The sequence below is a fragment of the Pristiophorus japonicus genome, chromosome 16, assembly GCF_044704955.1.
Source record: "Pristiophorus japonicus isolate sPriJap1 chromosome 16, sPriJap1.hap1, whole genome shotgun sequence".
Classification (NCBI taxonomy): Eukaryota; Metazoa; Chordata; class Chondrichthyes; family Pristiophoridae; genus Pristiophorus; species Pristiophorus japonicus.
In genome coordinates, this window is record NC_091992.1 from 39,123,584 (window position 1) to 39,141,671 (window position 18,088).

General features: G+C 42.2%; 1 protein-coding gene across 4 annotated transcripts in view; it reads left to right on the plus strand.

The window, feature by feature from the left end:
• Positions 1 to 6,696: 6,696 nt before the first annotated feature.
• The window catches only part of LOC139226454 (RIMS-binding protein 2-like), a 267,359-nt gene continuing 255,967 nt past the window's right edge, over positions 6,697 to 18,088 (plus strand). For all 4 annotated transcript variants that reach the window (XM_070857232.1, XM_070857233.1, XM_070857235.1 and 1 more), the window contains exon 1: positions 6,697 to 7,073. In XM_070857232.1, coding sequence (XP_070713333.1) covers positions 6,954 to 7,073 — 120 coding nt within the window. In that variant the 5' untranslated portion in view covers positions 6,697 to 6,953. The remainder of the gene's footprint in view (positions 7,074 to 18,088) is intronic.

Here is an 18,088-nt window from a genome sequence, read left to right on the forward strand (position 1 = left end):
AATCAGCCACCATTCAGATAATATTCTGTCTTCGCGTTTTTGCCCCCAAAGTGGATAACCTCACAATTATCCACATTATGCCATGCATTTGCCGACTCACCTAACCTGTCTAAGTCGCCCTGCAGCCTCTTAGCGTCCCCCTCACAGCTCACACCGCCACCCAGTTTAGTGTCATCTGCAAACTTGGAGATATTACACTCAATTCCTTCATCCAAATCATTGATGTATATTGTAAAGAGCTGGGGTTCCAGCACTGAGCCCTGCGGCACTCCACTAGTCACTGCCTGCCATTCTGAAAAGGACCCGTTTATCCCGACTTTCTGCTTCCTGTCTGCCAACCAGTTCTCTATCCACGTCAGTATGTTAACCCCAATACCATGTGCTTTGATTTTGCACACCAGTCTCTTGTGTGGGGCCTTGTCAAAAGCCTTTTGAAAGTCCAAATGCACCACATCCACTGGTTCTCCCTTGTCCACTCTACTAGTTACATCCTCAAAAAATTCCAGAAGATTTGTCAAGCATGATTTCCCGATTTCTCCTTCATAAATCCATGCTGACTTGGACCGATCCTGTCCAAATGCGATGCTATTTCATCCTTAATAATTGATTCCAACATTTTCCCCACCACTGATGTCAGGCTAACCGGTCTATAATTACCCACTTTTTCTCTCCCTCCCTTTTTAAAAAGTGGTGTTACATTAAGATCACCTCTTATTCTTCTGAATTCCAATGAGTAGAGGCCCAACCTACTCAACCTTTCCTCATAAGTCAACCCCCTCATCCCCAGAATGAACCTAGTGAACCTTCTCTGAACTGCCTCCAAAGCAAGTATATCCATTCGTAATTGTGTACGCCATTTCAATGATTCTATGAATGTTTTAAAAAAATGACCAAAAATCTTGACAACAGGAACAAAGTTTTGTTGACATGTGCACATATTTATGACTTTTAATATATAGATATCTATCAAAGCACTATTGTAGCATGCTATATGAGCATTTCCAGTGGAAATCCTAATGTTAAACTGGCAACACTTGCCATGCACTAGATGGAATTTTCATGACGAATTTCAATCTTAACTGAAAAAAATGCAATGATTACCTGTCATGCTGGCACTTAATTATATTTTCCCACAGATCACTCAGAATGCTTCCTGAAATAATTTTTGTGTGCCATCTTTTCCAAGGTAACTGAATTTCTAATACAGAAAATAAGGGTTAAAAAATAGATTTCAGATTCATAATGACATAATTGAATTTTACCCACTGAATTGTTTTTTAATACCTTCATTAAAATTGGTACTTCTAAACCTCAGCCTACCTGGGATTTGACTGGATTTTCTTTACCTTACAACAGTCAGAGACAGCTTTCAATCACATGTCTGCATCTTAGGGCATTCTGCAAACTGCAGGTGTTTATCAAGCAGTCTATGAAAGAAAGAACGACTTGCATTTATATCGCACCTTTCACAACATTAAAACATCCTAAAGCGCTTTACAATTAATTGAGTACTTTTTTTGATGTGTAGGCACTGTTGTAATGTAGGAAATGTAGCAGCCAAATTGCAAGCAGCAAGGTCCCACAAACAGCAATATGATAATGAATAGATACATCTGCTTTTAGTGATGTTGATTGAGGGATAAATATTGATCAGGAAACCGGGTAGAACTCCCCTGTTCTTCTGTGAAATAGCGCCATGGGATCGTTTGTGTCCACCTGAGAGGGCAGATGGGGCCTTGGTTTAATGTCTCATCCAAAAGATGGCACCTCCAACAGTGCAGCACTCCTTCAGTACTGCACTGGAGTATCAGCATGGATTGTGCTCAAGTCTCTGTAGTGGGACTTAAACTCACAACCTTCTGACTCAGGAGCAAGTGCTACCACTGAGCAGTTAAGTGAGTTCAAGATAGTTTTTCTGGAGCAATATATTCTAGAACCAACGAGAGCAGGCCATACCAGATTTAGCAATAAGAAATGAACCACACTTAGTTCACAATCCAACAATAAGTCAACGTTTATCTAACAGTGATCAAATTCAATGTTAGGTTTGAAAAGAACTGTAACAGAGTTATCAAAATCTATATTTTGGGAAGTCTAACTTTAATGGGATCAGACAGAGACTGACGACGGCAAACTGGTCATAACTGTTATCAAGTAAAACTACAGATGAATAGTGGGAGGTGTTTAAAAAAGAATTTAGCTTAATACAGAATCAGTTTACACCCCTAAGGGACAAGAGCTCTACTTACCAAATAAAACAGTCATGGTTTACAAAAGAGGTGAGAGCTAACATAAAACTAAATGAAAGAGAATACAAAAGTGCGAAGAATAGTGTAAATCCAGGGAACTGAGATAAATATAAATAGCAAAAGAAGAAAAAAATAAAGTAAAAGCTGCAAAATGGGAATATGAAAAGAAACTTGCAAGGATTGTCAATATTAACACACAAAGTTTTTACAGTTATGTTAGAAGAAAAATAGTTGTCAAGGGTAATATGGGCCCTTTAAAAACAGATACGGCCAATTAGAGGAAGCTCATCTGGTGATGTCATTTGATGACTCGTCATCAGCCGGTTTCCTTAAAGGGACCATGCCCAAATATTTTTTGACATTTGTGCTGTCAGTGTTCTACAGCATTGAGGTGCTGCAAACATTGACAATCACCGCACAGAGGTGCAGGGTTGCACCCAGACTTTCCCATCACTCCCTCCATATGCTTATGGAGGGAGCCACAGCATGCAAGGAGGTTCTCTTCCCTTCCTATAGGCAGAAGAGACCACCCCAGGAGATCAACACAGCCTGGTTGCACATTACACAGGAAGGCACAAGCAGGGATGGTGTCAGGAGGACCAGGCTGCAGTGGCATAAACCTTTCAATGATCAGTAGATCACAAAACGATAGTACAAAGCCACACTCAAACGCAACCTGCTGTGCCTCTCATCACATCCCCATCACTCTGCCTTCCCTACCCTACTGCTGCACATCCTTATTCACACCAATTTACCTTGCACCTCCACCTATCCCTCTCTATCTTCATTATCACATCCCCCTCTCACTAGCCACCCCTCACACCCATTCTAGTGCAATCATGCCAACTAACAACACACAAGGGTAGACACTTGGGTGTTTTATGCAATGTTCTTGTAAAATTTCTGTTAATGTGGTGTCAAACATTGAAACCTTTATTTTCAACACTTTGTGTTCTTGGACAGATTTGTGTGCAGCTTTGGAAGTTGCTTAATGAGTTGCTATGAATGGTGAGACATAACGGCACATCCTGCAATGGTGATGAGTGTGAAAGGAGTGGCTTGGGCATTGTAGGGATGCTTTATGTAGCAGCCAGCGTGTACAGCGTCAAGTGAAGTAAATCTGGCCATGGTCCCGGGCAGCAATGTGATCGGGTGCTAATGCCCTGTGTCCTGTACAGAATCAGTTGATTGTGGAGAAGGTTAGTGCTGTTCTTGGTTCTACTGGTGTACCTTGTGCTGCTGGTGTGCTTGATGATGCTGATGTTGGGGCTGATCGTGGTGGGACTCTGCGGGCAAAGGTGAGAGTTGCAAGGGCACCCATGCTGATGGAATAGATGGCAGGTGATCTGTCAATAGTGGGAGAGGTAATGAGGTCAGACTGGATGGAGTCTTGTATAAAGACTTGCGACAGTCTGAATCTGTAGTGGAAATTCAGTTGAGAAGCTAGTGCGTAAGGGAACATGTCTCAATCAACTGGGAGCTTTGACTTGACATTTGCAGCTGTCAACTCATCAGCTGATTCAGTGGCCACTGACCTCCTGCGTCAGCTTCACAGACAAGGTCCAGACACAGCAGGAAACCGGTGGGTGATCTGTCAACTCCAAAAAGCTGGGAAGAAACCATTGATAAGTGACTGTAAACAAGCCACTAATTATTTTAATTGCCTCCCCCGTCGTTGCGTGTCGGGTCTGCTCAGCACTGACAGACCAGAAATTTGGTAAAGACACGTGGTGTCGGGTTCACAGCGGGATCCCGACCCATTGGAGGACAAAAACACCTTCCCACCCAACCCACCACCGATCGCACCCACTGACCCCCGCAAAATCCAGCCCAATATCTGTGGGAGGCTGCACTCGTGAACAGCAATATCTGTGGTTCTGGGATTTTTGTTGACGGTTAGTAAGAAAGTGAAGAGATTGTTTGTAGAGAATGGAATGCTGTTTATTGTCAAACTTTGGCACCCATTTGTTGCCTGGTTTTGGGTGTTTTTTCCCTGGGGTTTGCATGTCTAATAACCAGTGTTTGGGTTATTCACCTCATAAATGGGGCATCTGGGATCCTTTTGCTAATTTTCTGGTCTATTCCTACCATTTTCAGCCACCTGAATACAGGCTAGGGCCTCCTGAATTCAAGCCTTCCCTGAAGGGTATAGTAGCTGCTCCTGAGCCTACCTTCTCTGGCTTTGTGATCCCTGCTCCCACCGTGACTTCCAAGTTCTCATAACCTCTGATCACACTGCGACCCAAGTCCTAATATCTACTTCCCTCCCCCAACCCCTGGCTCCCCCCGCCCCATCTGTAGCTCTACTTTGACTACAGGATCGATTGATCGAATGCATTATGAAAAGATGAAAATCCAGAAGTGCTGAATAAAGTAATTTTTATGGCTGTGTCCGTGGCTTTATACGATACATAGTGGTCAGAAATTGGCCAGCCTTGCGCCCGTTTTTTCGGCGATATTTTGCCTTTTTTGACATTAAAAGGTGCTCACCTAAATTGGCCAAAGTTGTGGGCCGGCTGAAATATTTTGAAATACTGCTGAAAAGCAGACCGCCGTCGTGCAATGGCAAAAAACGCGATATCGCTTTAAATTGGCCGTTCGGCGCACCCGTATTCTGCGCGAAAATAAACGGCAGGTTAAAAAGCTGCGTTGCAGCCCCAGAAACAGCAGTAAGTATGAAGATGTGCAAAAAAGGTAAGTTAAAGTTTTTATTTTTTAATTCTTTTGCAGTGATTACTTAGTTAAGGGTCTTATAAATGTTTTGTGATTTTTGATTCTCTGTTTTTTTGCAATTTTTTTTCAGACTAATGTTGGCGAGGACCATGGTTTCCACCACGAATCCTCGTGCAACGTCGATTTTTACCGTTGGGCGCATTTTGTTGCCAATTTTACCCCTTTAAAAAATAGCGGTATTTGTAATGGTATTTTTGTGCAAAAATACCGCCATCGCCAAAAGACCAGTTCCTAGCCCAGTGGCTGTACTGCTCTGCCTGTATGATTTGCATTCGCTGTCTTATCTGAAATACAGTAACACACGTACGTACTCCTTGAAAAATAAGTGTCTAAATGGCATAGAAGATCAAAGGGATCTCGGTGTACACATTCACAAATCATTGAAAGTAGCAACACAAGTTAACAAGGCCATAAAAAATGCACTGAGGTCCATTTAAAGAGGGATAGAATTGAAATGCAGGGAAGTTATGTTAAACTTGTATAGAAACTTGGTTAGACCACACTTGGAGCACTAACCTCTTTACCCAGAGAGTGGTTAGAATGTGGAACTTGCTACCACATGTAGTAGTTGAGGCGAATAGCATAAATGCCTTTAAGGGGATGCTAGAAAAGTACATGAGGGAGTAAGGGATAGAAAAATATGCAGATAGTGTTAGATGAAGTAGGGTGGGAGGTGGCTCATGTGGAGCAGAAACACCTGCACAGACCAGTTGAGCTGAATGGCCTGTTTCTGTGCTGCAAATTTTATGTGCTATGATGGTTAACTCTTCCTATTTAGAAAAAATGTAGTGAGGCAGTGTTCGACAGTATTAGTATGTGTTGTGCAATGCCTGTCAGCATCTCTGTGGAACATTGTACATGAGGTGCTCTTTCTGTCACTCCCCAGTTCTGTTTTAATGGCAGGGCTATTGAGAGACAGGCAGGAACAGCAAGCTTGTGATTGTGGTTTATTGTACTGATAGCTGCTTGTGGACAAAGCTGCCAGCTACCCGATTGAGAATCCACAGTGGACTCTTTCTGAGAACTGAAATAGCAATTTCTTCTTCACGTTGTATGTATTTTTTTAAAGCAGTGGCCTCGGAAAAATGCCTTTAATTGATAGTAATTATTGAGTGTATGCTTTAAATGGAATACTGGTCCTGTAGCAGAAGTTCATTTTTATTCTGTTGCTGCTGAGGAGTCCCAGCAGTGCACATGAAGCTGCAGGCTACTGTGGTTGAATTTTGATGTTGTTCTGCCCCACAGTCTATGGACTATCGATAAGTTTCCTGTGTTTGCTGCAGGTTGTCACTGTTGCCCTGTGGGGATTGAGTTTGTTTTCATGTGCCCCTGTTAGGACTGCAGTCGCAGGCTGTGCTATTCTCTGGGATCTCGGCAGGAGAGGTTGTGGTGACTGGGATCATTGCTGAAGTGTGCTGAGGACTGCGTTTCTGTATTGCAGTGTGCTAACCTCTCTAATCAATAGCAAACACAGCATTCTAATACTGTAACCCAGGCAACGGGCACACATTGGCTGCTGATAGGCCAGCTCTGAGAGGAACACTGGATTGGTGGATTGCAGAAGGTAGCCATGTAGTGGTGGATTTTAATGTTGATTTGTTCCAAATAGGGGAGCAATAGGATAGCAGGTACATCCCCGACACTGCACTGCAGCTTGGGATCGTCGTATGCTGTTGCTGAAGGGGGAGCAGTTTGTCTCATGATGGATGGGAGGGTGCTGAATAAATAGGCCGATGAGATGCACACTGGCTGGCTGTAAGAGACCTGCTGTGTGGTTGAGACATATTCAAATACACAGTCCACTGCTGAGACTCGCTATAGAAACTGCAGATTGCCGTCTTTTGTGTTACCGACGGGGAAAAACCTGGAGTTGTGCGCTTGATGTATGACAGATTTGTGTTGATGATGGAATCAGTGGACGCCGACAGCTGATGCAGGAGCTGGGAGCAGCGTTTCACTGCAGATTTTGGGATGGAAACACGGACAGAGGGGTCATCATCGCAGCATCTCTTTGTCACTGTTGAGGGGACACCAGGACATCACTCATTGTGTGAGAGTATTAGCGGATGGGAAATGGAGGCTTTGCAGCAGGTAAGAGCTGTGTATGGCAAAGACTGGAATGCAGATGTGTCTGACAGACACATGGTTTACTGTCGGGTTTGAACTGAGTGCGACTGACTGTCCCAGCTGCAGGGGACTGCGCAAAGCATGTCTGAAGCAGACTTGCCAGGCAGTGGGGACAAATTCAGCTGAAAGTGACTGCCTCCTTGTTCCTGGATCACCCAGGAGGAGACTGTTTGAGATCCACAATTAGGAAACCATTGCAGAACTGTGGGAGTATTTTTTCATCAAATTTAAAAAAACATTTGAAGTGCAGTGGTTTCTTAAAATACTGCGACTGGCTATTTAGAACTCTACTGATCCTTTAAAGCGAGTGTTATGAAATAATTTCTGCCAGTTAGATTTTATTTTACAAATGAACTGAAGGGTATTGAACAGTGTAAAGTGTGTGCTGAATCACGCTGCAGTGTGTCAGTGAAGGCAGGCCAACAGCTTTGGGTTGGCACAGAATGGACAGAAGCTCAAGATATGTTGACATCTGTCCTTGGCCATTCTGTGGTTTTGTGTGTGTTTTTGCTTTTGTTTTTTTTTTATTGCTGATGATGTAGATTCAGACAGGTAATGGCCCTCATCTGTCCCAATTAAAGAGTGTTGTTTCTTCATGATACGAGTGTGTTGTGCAGCAATATGTAGAGTAGTCCATAATCCAACAATGTGGTTTCTATTGTAGTGATGTGTGTAATTGTAAAATGTGATGCTGTAATTATGACAGCCATTGCAGCCCGAAATGGGATGAAGAACTGAAAGAGCCCTTTCACTGTCATTAAAACAAGGCTTGCGCAGGAGGAATGTCCAGAGAGATAACACCGCGCAGCATGCTAACCAATTGATTAGCTGTATATCACAATGCACTTTGTAAATGGTACTATCAAGAAATCTGGAGGTATTCTTAAGACCTTAATGTATGTTGTGTGTTATATACTATATCCATTCACTATGCTATTTCTTGGTAATTAACTGCAGATTAAATTTGGTAGATCTATAATGATCATATCACAATATATTCCTTCAGTGTGGAGTTTATCAAGCATCAACTGGATAGAATATCATAGCCATTGATATGTTCCTATCAATTTTTGTTAACCAAAGATATTAAAGGATATGGGGCAAAGGCAGGTATATGGAGTTAGGTCACAGATCAGCCATGATCTCACTGAATGGCGGAATATGCTCGAGGGGCTAAATGGCCTACTCCTTTTCCCATGTTCCTATATCTGCCTTGACACATGCCCTTGGCAATGTCAGAAGAAAATTAACTGAACAAACTGTCCCCCAAAATCTCTCTGTATTTGTGATGCACTGGAGCTTCATTTCGGCATTTCATGATAGCATCTGAACCCCTTAATTACAGCATTCAGACAATCAGTTATTTTTTTAATATATTACTAACACTATACTTGAACAGAGTTATAAATAGATATATTTATATTGTGTCCATTAGGATATCGGTCCTTTCTGCATTAATCTTGTATTTATGCGAGTGCTTAAGTGCAGCATATGTGTTTGAGCTGTAGGGCAGAAGTTGTGAGACTCTGCTGCCAGCACAGAGCCCTGCTTAAAAAAAACACTGAGAAATGCCAAATTGGGACTCATTGCCCCATTTCCGACTCCCACTCGTGATAGTAAAGTTCCATGACAGCAGTGCAGCATCACAATTTCTGTCCTGTTGTCTCTGTCCAGTCCCATCAGTATCCTCCTCTCATATCTTGCAGTCTCCTGTTCTTACAGTGCACTGCAGTCGTATGGTTTATTGCATATATTATGCAGCTTCTTAAACAAGGCAATACCGATGGATTTATGAGTGGTGACGGGCCTTCTCTCTGTGTCTGGTGAGCGCACTCCCTGGGGAAGTGTGTATACTGTAGCTGTTTCTGCTGAATGAAATGAGGTAAATCGAGCTGGCTTAAGTATGCTCAGAGGAAGCATTGCCACATTGTTATTGGTCTGAGGTTTTTTAATGCTATCGAGGAACATATGTGCACACTTATATGGGGGCATATGTGGGTGGGTGTGTGTGTTTCTGGAAGTGTTCATGCTATCGGACTTCGCTCACAATCCATAAACACATGGTTCACATCAGATATGCCTTTATGTACTGCAGCACAGGTCTCTAATGAAACAAATTTCAGTAGTATTCCCTTAAAGACATTTTCTTCCTCCCCTCACCATGCACTGAGTGAGTTACCGCTTGTCCACTCGTCATTAAGCTGATAATGTTGAGGGTAAATCAAATCAGAACTTACATTCCCTTTAAGTGATGGATATTAACACAGAATTTTAATCCCTGCACTGTACAGATATAGGTGAGTTTGTGTGGATGTAACTGTGTGCTCTGGTCATATTCTTTACTCTAATGTGCTTTATGTTAACCAACATTAAAAATTTCTGCAGGTGTTTTGGAGTAGAGCGTATTTGTGTATTAAAAATCTTGGGTTTGCACACACTTTCTGTCAGCTTTTTCCACGATAAACTTCCATGTCCACATTTATAGTGGAGACTGTGCAAACTTGTCTCACTGTAATTGCATTCTCCCACCAATGGAGATGCTGTAGTGCCGCTATCGGCAGGAGGGTGTAATTACAGCATTACAAGTTTTCGTGTGCATATATGTGCGCACGTTTGTTCCTCGATGGCTTCCCCTTAAAGGCATCTGTGCTATTTGCCTCAACTACTCCATGTGGCAGCAAGTTCCACATTTTAACCACTCTCTTGGTGAAGAATTTCTCCTGACTTCTTTATTGGATGTATAAATGAATATATTAAAATGAGGGCCCCTAGTTTTGGACATCTTCTCTACGTCTACTCTATTAAACCCCTTCATACTCTTTAAAGACCTCTATTAAGTCACTTCTCAGACTTCTCTTTTCATGAGAAACGAGTTCCAGCCTATTCAGTCTTTCATGATAGTTGTAACCTCTCAGTTCTGGTGGTATCCTTGTAAATAATTTTTGCACCTTCTCCAGTGCTTTTATATCCTTTTTGTAATATGGAGACCAGAACTGTACACAGTACTCCAAGTGTGGTCTAACCAAGGTTCTATACAAGTTTACCATAACTTCCCTGCTTTTCAATTCTATTCCTCCAGAAATGAACCCCTGAGCTTTGTTTGCATTTTCTGTGGTCTTGTTAACTTGCATTGCTACTTTCAATGATTTGTGATGGTGTACCCCTAGATCACTTTGCTCCTCTACCCCATTTAGACTCATATTCCAAGGAGTATGTAGCCTCCTTATTTCTCCTATAAAAATGCACCACCTCACATTTTTCTATATTAAAATGTATTTGCCATTTACATGCACATTCTGCAAGTTTATTAATGACGACTTGTAGTTTGTCGCAGTCTTCCTCAGTATTAACTGTGCCCCCCAATTTCGTGAAATTTTCAAATTTTTAAATTGTGGTTCCGGTTCTCAAGTCCAAAGCGTTTATGTAAATGGTGAACGGCTTTGGTCCCAGCACCGATCCCTGTGGAATGCCACTTCCCATCTTCCACCAGTCTGCGTAGCTATCTTTAAACCCATGCCAGCTAGTTATTCATTCTGCTACTTGTCATCTGATTCCATATACTGTGACCTTAACCATGAGTCTATTATGTGGTACCTTATCGAAGGCCCTTTGAAAATTCAAGTATATTACATCTGCTATATTACCCTTATTTACTCCTTCTGCTACTACTTCAAAGAATTCACCAAGATTGGTTAAGCATGACCTTCCCTTTTGAAATCCGGCTTGACTATTCTTTATTACATTTTCTGTTTCTAAATTTTTTTTATTTACATCTTTGAATAAAGTTTCTATTATTTTTCCTACCACTGACATTAAGCTAACTGGTCTATAGTTCCGTGCAGTTGTACTTTCTCCCATCTTAAATATAGGAATAACATTAGCTGTCCTCAAGTCCTCTGGCACTATAATGTTTTCTAATGATTTTTTTATATATATAATAGTGCCCCTGCTATCTTGTCCCTAGCTTCTTTTAGTATGCGTGAATGCAATCCATTAGGACCAACGGTTTTATTCTCTCTAAGTTTAACTTATTTTATCACTTATCTTCCCTTTTCTATCTTAAATGTCTTGATACCATTTTTGATCTCTTCTAATGTCACGTTCACCCCGTTAATCTCCCTGGTAAATACTGAGGCAAAGTAATTATTCAATATTTCTGCCATTTGTCTGTCATTATCTATGAGTTTTTCTTATGCATCCCTTAGTAGCCCTATCTCTATCCTGATTTTGTTTTGTTATTTATATGTCTGTAGAATACTTTACTATTTCTTTTTATATTCCTTGATAATTTAATTTTGTCGTTCCTCTTTGCTTTCCTAATTGTTTTTTTGATTTATTTCTTAATCTCTTTGTATGCACTTTTGTCATCCTCCCCCTTATTTTCTCTGTAATTATAATTGAAATATAAAAATAAAGACTGAATGTATTACTTTAAATTGGGGACTGAATTGTGTCTGCGCATTTTGGTCTAATTATCCCTTGCCCCCTCACATTGTTTCAGCTGAAGACTGTTCTTTGTCTTGACTCCCTGTGTGCAATGCCACAGGTGATTGACTATTATATTTTAAATTTGTGTAGCTAAAAGTATGGAATGGCTACCAGAATGTCTACTCCCGAGCTGGTCATAATTACAAGAGCTTCATTGGTTCCCAGAAAGTGAAACCGTTCAATTTTGGAGGGATTCATGGAATTACATAGAATGTAAAGCACCGAAATAGGCCCATTCAGTCCAACCGGTTCACGCCAGTGTTTTTTTTTTTATTCGTTCATAGGGTGTGGACATCGTCAGCAAGGCCAGGATTTATTGCCCATCCCCAATTGCTCTTGAGAAGGTGGTGGTGAGCCACCAGTGTAGTTAAGAGTCAACTACATTTCTGTGAGTCTGAAGTCACATATAGGCCAGACCGTGAATTGACAGCAGATTTCCTTCCCTAAAGGACATTAGTGAACCAGATGGGTTTATACAACAATCCGGTAGTTTCATGGTCACCATTACTGATGCAAGCTATGCCCCACATGAGCCTCCTCCCACCCTACTACAGCTAACCCTATCAACATACTATTCATAATCGACTTCAGTGTGCGAGATAGAAGCAGAAACCACCCTTTGATTGCTGTACCCTAATACATTAGGTATATGAAAGGATCAAACTAATGTAGTGCTGAGAAAGTCACTCTGCAAGTGTGCCTGGTCAGTTCGAAAAAGCTATCATGAAAGACTGAATAGGCTGGAGCTTTTTTCTCATGAAAAGAGGTCTGAGAAGTGACTTAATAGAGGAAGCTTGGGTACTCACATAGTTAGGGTATTGATGAGGCTACACCGAGAGTACTGCGTACAGTTTGGGTTGCCTTATTTAAGGAGCGATATACTTGTATTGGAGTCAGTTCAGAGAAGGTTCACTCGGTTAATTCCTGCGATGAGGGAGTTGACTTATGAAGAAAGGTTGAACAGGTTGGTCCCGTACTCCATTGGAGTTCAGAAGAATGAGAGGTGATCTTATTGAGACATATAAGATAATGAGGGGGCTCGACAATGTAAATGCAGAGAGGATGTTTCCACTCATGGGGGAATCAAGAACTAGAGAGCATAGTTTTAGAATAAGGGGTTGCCCATTTAAAACTGAGATGAGAAATTTCTTCTCAAAGGGTTGTAAATCTGTGGAATTCTCGGCCCTAGAGAGCTGTGGAGGCTGGGGCATTGAATATATTTAAGGCGGAGATAGACAGATTTTTGAGCAATATGGGAGTAAAGGGTTATGGGGAGCAGGCAGGGAGGGAAGTGGAGCTGAGCCCATGATCAGATCAGCCATGTCTTATTGAATGGCGGAGCAGGCTTGAGGGTCCAAATGGCCTACTCCTGCTCCTATTTCTTATGTTCTTATGCCAACCGGTTACCCAGATATCTACTGTAGGTGAGGATTATAGTTCCATATCACTGCTTTTCCATTTGCATTGTATATTGTGGGATGAGCGACCAATATTGGGAAGCTGCTGTTAAAATATCGACAGTGCAACTTACATCACTACGCACATTGTATATGGCGATGTGCGTAGTGATGTAAGTTGCACTGTTGTCATTTATATTTCTTATATTTTTTAAAACACGTTGTCATACTACGGGAGATAAACTGTTGCAATTCAAACATGCCACAGGAGCCAATTTTGAAAAATTTTGATTGAGTGGCTTAAAAGGCCTGCCTGAAAACAGCCCAGTGAGAGCCATTGCCCTTAACCAGTACCGTTAATGTAAAACTCAGTGGCAGCCCACATGCTTTTATATCTATCAATAATGGAATATCATTTCACAGTCCTTACACACACTGCAAACTTTAGCAACAAATAAATGGCCTTTGTTCTCTCATTTATCCTAATCTGCCTTCATTAAAGCAGCTCAGTTTAACCCTTTGATACTGAGTAAGTATGACACCTCAGTGCCCCAGTGCAAATATCCACTGACCTGCGGTTTGAATGTCTTGGATGTGATTCCTTTCTCCTCTGTATGTTCCAGGTGTGAATGCCATGTTCACTGTACCTCTCCCAAATGTTCAGAGTGTGAATACCCCGCTGCTGACCTTATCGCCTCTGAATGTCCCAGGTGTTCATTTCCTGATTCCTGTTTCCCTTTACGACTCCTCAGTACGAACATCCTATTCTCTACACACCTCCGAGCCATTCCTGTGGGAATGTTATGCATTCCCCTCTGTGGGAATCTCCTGCTCACTGTACCTCCGACTTTCCTGAACCCTCTCTGTGTGAACGTCCACTTCACTGTAATTCCCCGCAGTACCTTTTGCATGAATGCCCTGCTCAGTGGGCCTCCCCTTGAATCTCCACTGCATGAATGGTCCTGTTCATTGTAGCTCCCTCGGAATCTCCTCTGCTTGACTACCCTGTGCAATGTGGCTCCCTCCCTCCTTTTCCTCCACGTGAATGGTGTAATTTAAATTTCATTTTCCAATAATCAATAATGGAAAGGATATAAATGTTTGTGTAGTGCCCATTACTGCTTTAGTCCAACATTTCTCACCACCTGGAGCCCTCATCAGTGTTAGTCCTCCATAAAGTCCTGATAGCTTCTGTTTTGGAGAGGATATAGGTGGGCATCGGTGTATTAGAGTTAGCAGCCCAACATTACTTTTAGTCGCCTGAAAGTAGGTGAATTCTTTGACTCTGGTGTTTGTGGTACAGTTCCAGTTGATTATATTGTAATGATAGCCATGGTCCAGGATCACAGCAGCCAGAGCAAACTTCTGGAGCCATGAGAAGACTGGTTTTCAGAACTAGAAACATAGAAAAATAGGTGCAGGAGTAGGCCATTCGGCCCTTCTAGCCTGCACCGCCATTCAATGAGTTCATGGCTGAACATGCAACTTCAGTACCCCATTCCTGCTTTTTCGCCATATCTCTTGATTCCCCCTAGTAGTAAGGACTTCATCTAACTCCCTTTTGAATATATTTAGTGAATTGGCCTCAACAACTTTCTGTGGTAGAGAATTCCACAGGTTCACCACTCTCTGGGTGAAGATGTTTCTCCTCATCTCGGTCCTAAATGGCTTACCCCTTATCCTTAGAACCCCTGGTTCTGGACTTCCCCAACATTGGGAACATTCTTCCTGCATCTAACCTGTCTAAACCCGTCAGAATTTTAAACGTTTCTATGAGGTCCCCTCTCATTCTTCTGAACTCCAGTGAATACAAGCCCAGTTGATCCAGTTTTTCTTGATAGGTCAGTCCCACCATCCCAGAAATCAGTCTGGTGAACCTTCGCTGCACTCCCTCAATAGCAAGAATGTCCTTCCTCAAGTTAGGAGACCAAAACTGTACACAATACTCCAGGTGTGGCCTCACCAAGGCCCTGTACAACTGTAGCAATACCTCCCTGCCCCTGTACTCAAATCCCCTCGCTATGAAGGCCAACATGCCATTTGCTTTCTTAACCGCCTGCTGTACCTGCATGCCAACCTTCAATGACTGATGTACCATGACACCCAGGTCTCGTTGCACCTCTCCTTTTCCTAATCTGTCACCATTCAGATAATAGTCTGTCTCTCTGTTTTTACCACCAAAGTGGATAACCTCACATTTATCCACATTATACTTCATCTGCCATGCATTTGCCCACTCACCGAACCTATCCAAGTCACTCTGCAGCCTCATAGCATCCTCCTCGCAGCTCACACTGCCACCCAACTTAGTATCATCCGCAAATTTGGAGATACTACATTTAATCCCCTCGTCTAAATCATTAATGTACAGTGTAAGCAGCTGAGGCCCCAGCACAGAACCTTGCGGTACCCCACTAGTCACTGCCTGCCATTCTGAAAAGTACCCATTTACTCCTACTCTTTGCTTCCTGTCTGACAACCAGTTCTCAATCCACGTCAGCACACTACCCCCAATCCCATGTGCTTTAACTGTGCACATTAATCTCTTGTGTGGGACCTTGTCGAAAGCCTTCTGAAAGTCCAAATATACCACATCAACTGGTTCTCCCTTGTCCACTCTACTGAAAACATCCTCAAAAAATTCCAGAAGATTTGACAAGCATGATTTCCCTTTCACAAATCCATGCTGACTTGGACCTATCATGTTACCTCTTTCCAAATGTGCTGCTATGACATCCTTAATAATTGATTCCATCATTTTACCCACTACCGATGTCAGGCTATAATTCCCTGTTTTCTCTCTCCCTCCTTTTTTAAAAAGTGGGGTTACATTGGCTATCCTCCACTCCATAAGAACTGATCCAGAGTCAATGGAATGTTGGAAAATGACTGTCAATGCATCCGCTATTTCCAAGGCCACCTCCTTAAGTACTCTGGGATGCAGTCCATCAGGCCCTGGGGATTTATCGGCCTTCAATCCCATCAATTTCCCCAACACAATTTCCCGACTAATAAGGATTTCCCTCAGTTCCTCCTCCTTACTAGCCCCTCTGACCCGTTTTATATCCGGAAGGTTGTTGGTGTCCTCCTTAGTGAATACCAAACCAAAGTACTTGTTCAATTGGTCTGCCATTTCTTTGTTCCCCGTTATGACTGCCCCTGATTCTGACTGCAGGGGACCTACGTTTGATTTTACTAACCTTTTTCTCTTTACATACCTATAGAAACTTTTGCAATCCGTCTTAATGTTCCCTGCAAGCTTCTTCTCGTACTCCATTTTCCCTGCCCTAATCAAACCCTTTGTCCTCCTCTGCTGAGTTCTAAATTTCTCCCAGTCCCGGGCTTCGCTGCTATATCTGGCCAATTTGTATGCCACTTCCTTGGCTTTAATACTATCCCTGATTTCCCTTGATAGCCACGGTTGAGCCACCTTCCCTTTTTTATTTTTACGCCAGACAGGAATGTACAATTGTTGTAGTTCATCCATGCGGTCTCTAAATGTCTGCCATTGCCCATCCACAGTCAACCCCTTCAGTATCATTCGCCAATCTATCCTAGCCAATTCACGCCTCATACCTTCAAAGTTACCCTTCTTTAAGTTCTGGACCATGGTCTCTGAATTAACTGTTTCATTCTCCATCCTAATGTAGAATTCCACCATATTATGGTCACTCTTCCCCAAGGGGCCTCGCACAACGAGATTGCTAATTAATCCTCTCTCATTACACAACACCCAGTCTAAGATGGCCTCCCCCCTAGTTGGTTCTTCGACATATTGGTCGAGAAAACCATCCCTTATGCACTCCAGGAAATCCTCCTCCACTGTATTGCTTCCAGTTTGGTTAGCCCAATCTATGTGCATATTAAAGTCACCCATTATAACTGCTGCACCTTTATTGCATGCACCCCTAATTTCCTGTTTGATGCCCTCCCCAACATCACTACTACTGTTTGGAGGTCTGTACACAACTCCCACTAACGTTTTTCAAAGACTGAAAAAAAAAACTTTAAAAGATTCAGAGAAGCAAAAAATAATGAGTGGCAGACAAAGTCAGTTGAGGATAACTGAAATGACAGTCAAAAAAGCCAATAAGGCAACAGAAATGCAAAATGTAAATAGAAACTCAAGGCAGTTAAAGGCATTTTTACATCATGGAAGTAGCAGGTGAAAGACAAGCTACGTCTGATCAGGGATCTATGTCAGGTAGAAATATTATGGGGATTATGTAATGTGGCAAATTAATTAATCACCAATGAAGACTTTAGACAAATTCTGCATTCTGCCATTTTGGCTCCAGAATCTATATACAGGCAACTCTCGATTATTCGTACACGGATCCAACGGGAAACCGTTGTAACGGGATTTAAAATTCTGTTGCTAACAAGTGAAAAGACAGCTCCAAATAATTTGGAAAAATCGTCTTCCAAACACTGTGCTCATTTGTATTTGCTCATTCTCTCTCTCACACACACTCTCTCACACTTGCACATTCTCTCTCGCACACACTCTCTCACTCACTGTAAAAATCACCCTCCTCTGCCCTTGCTTTGCTGGTGTGTATGTGCGCGCTGCTACAGCCGCTGTCTCTTGTGGCTGACGTTGGGAATGGGGGCAATGTCGTTCCAGTCACCGGGTTCCAGTCACAGAACCTGTACATGAATGCTGGTAATGTCCATCTTTTGTTACTGTTTGTAGCTGATTGTATTGATTCATTAAAGTTTTAACTTATAAATGTAAACTCGCCCTAGTGATTGTATTTATTCATTAAAGTTTTAATTTTAAAATGTAGACTCATCCTAGCGGAATAATCGTTTACCTGGAATAGCCCAATCCCCGAGTGACCCGGATAATCAAGAGTTGCCTGTAACAAGATTTCATAGAGGCATGAGTCATGAACAGAATTCAAGGAAATCCGAAATAAAAACATAAATCCTGGAAATACTCAGTAGGTCAGATAGCAACTGTGGAGAGAGAAACAAAGTTAATGTTTCAGATCAATGACCTTTCATCAGAAATGGAAATATTTAGGGATGTAATAGGTTTTAAGCACGTACATAGGGAGGGAAAGGGGGCAGGAGAAAGAAAGGGGAATG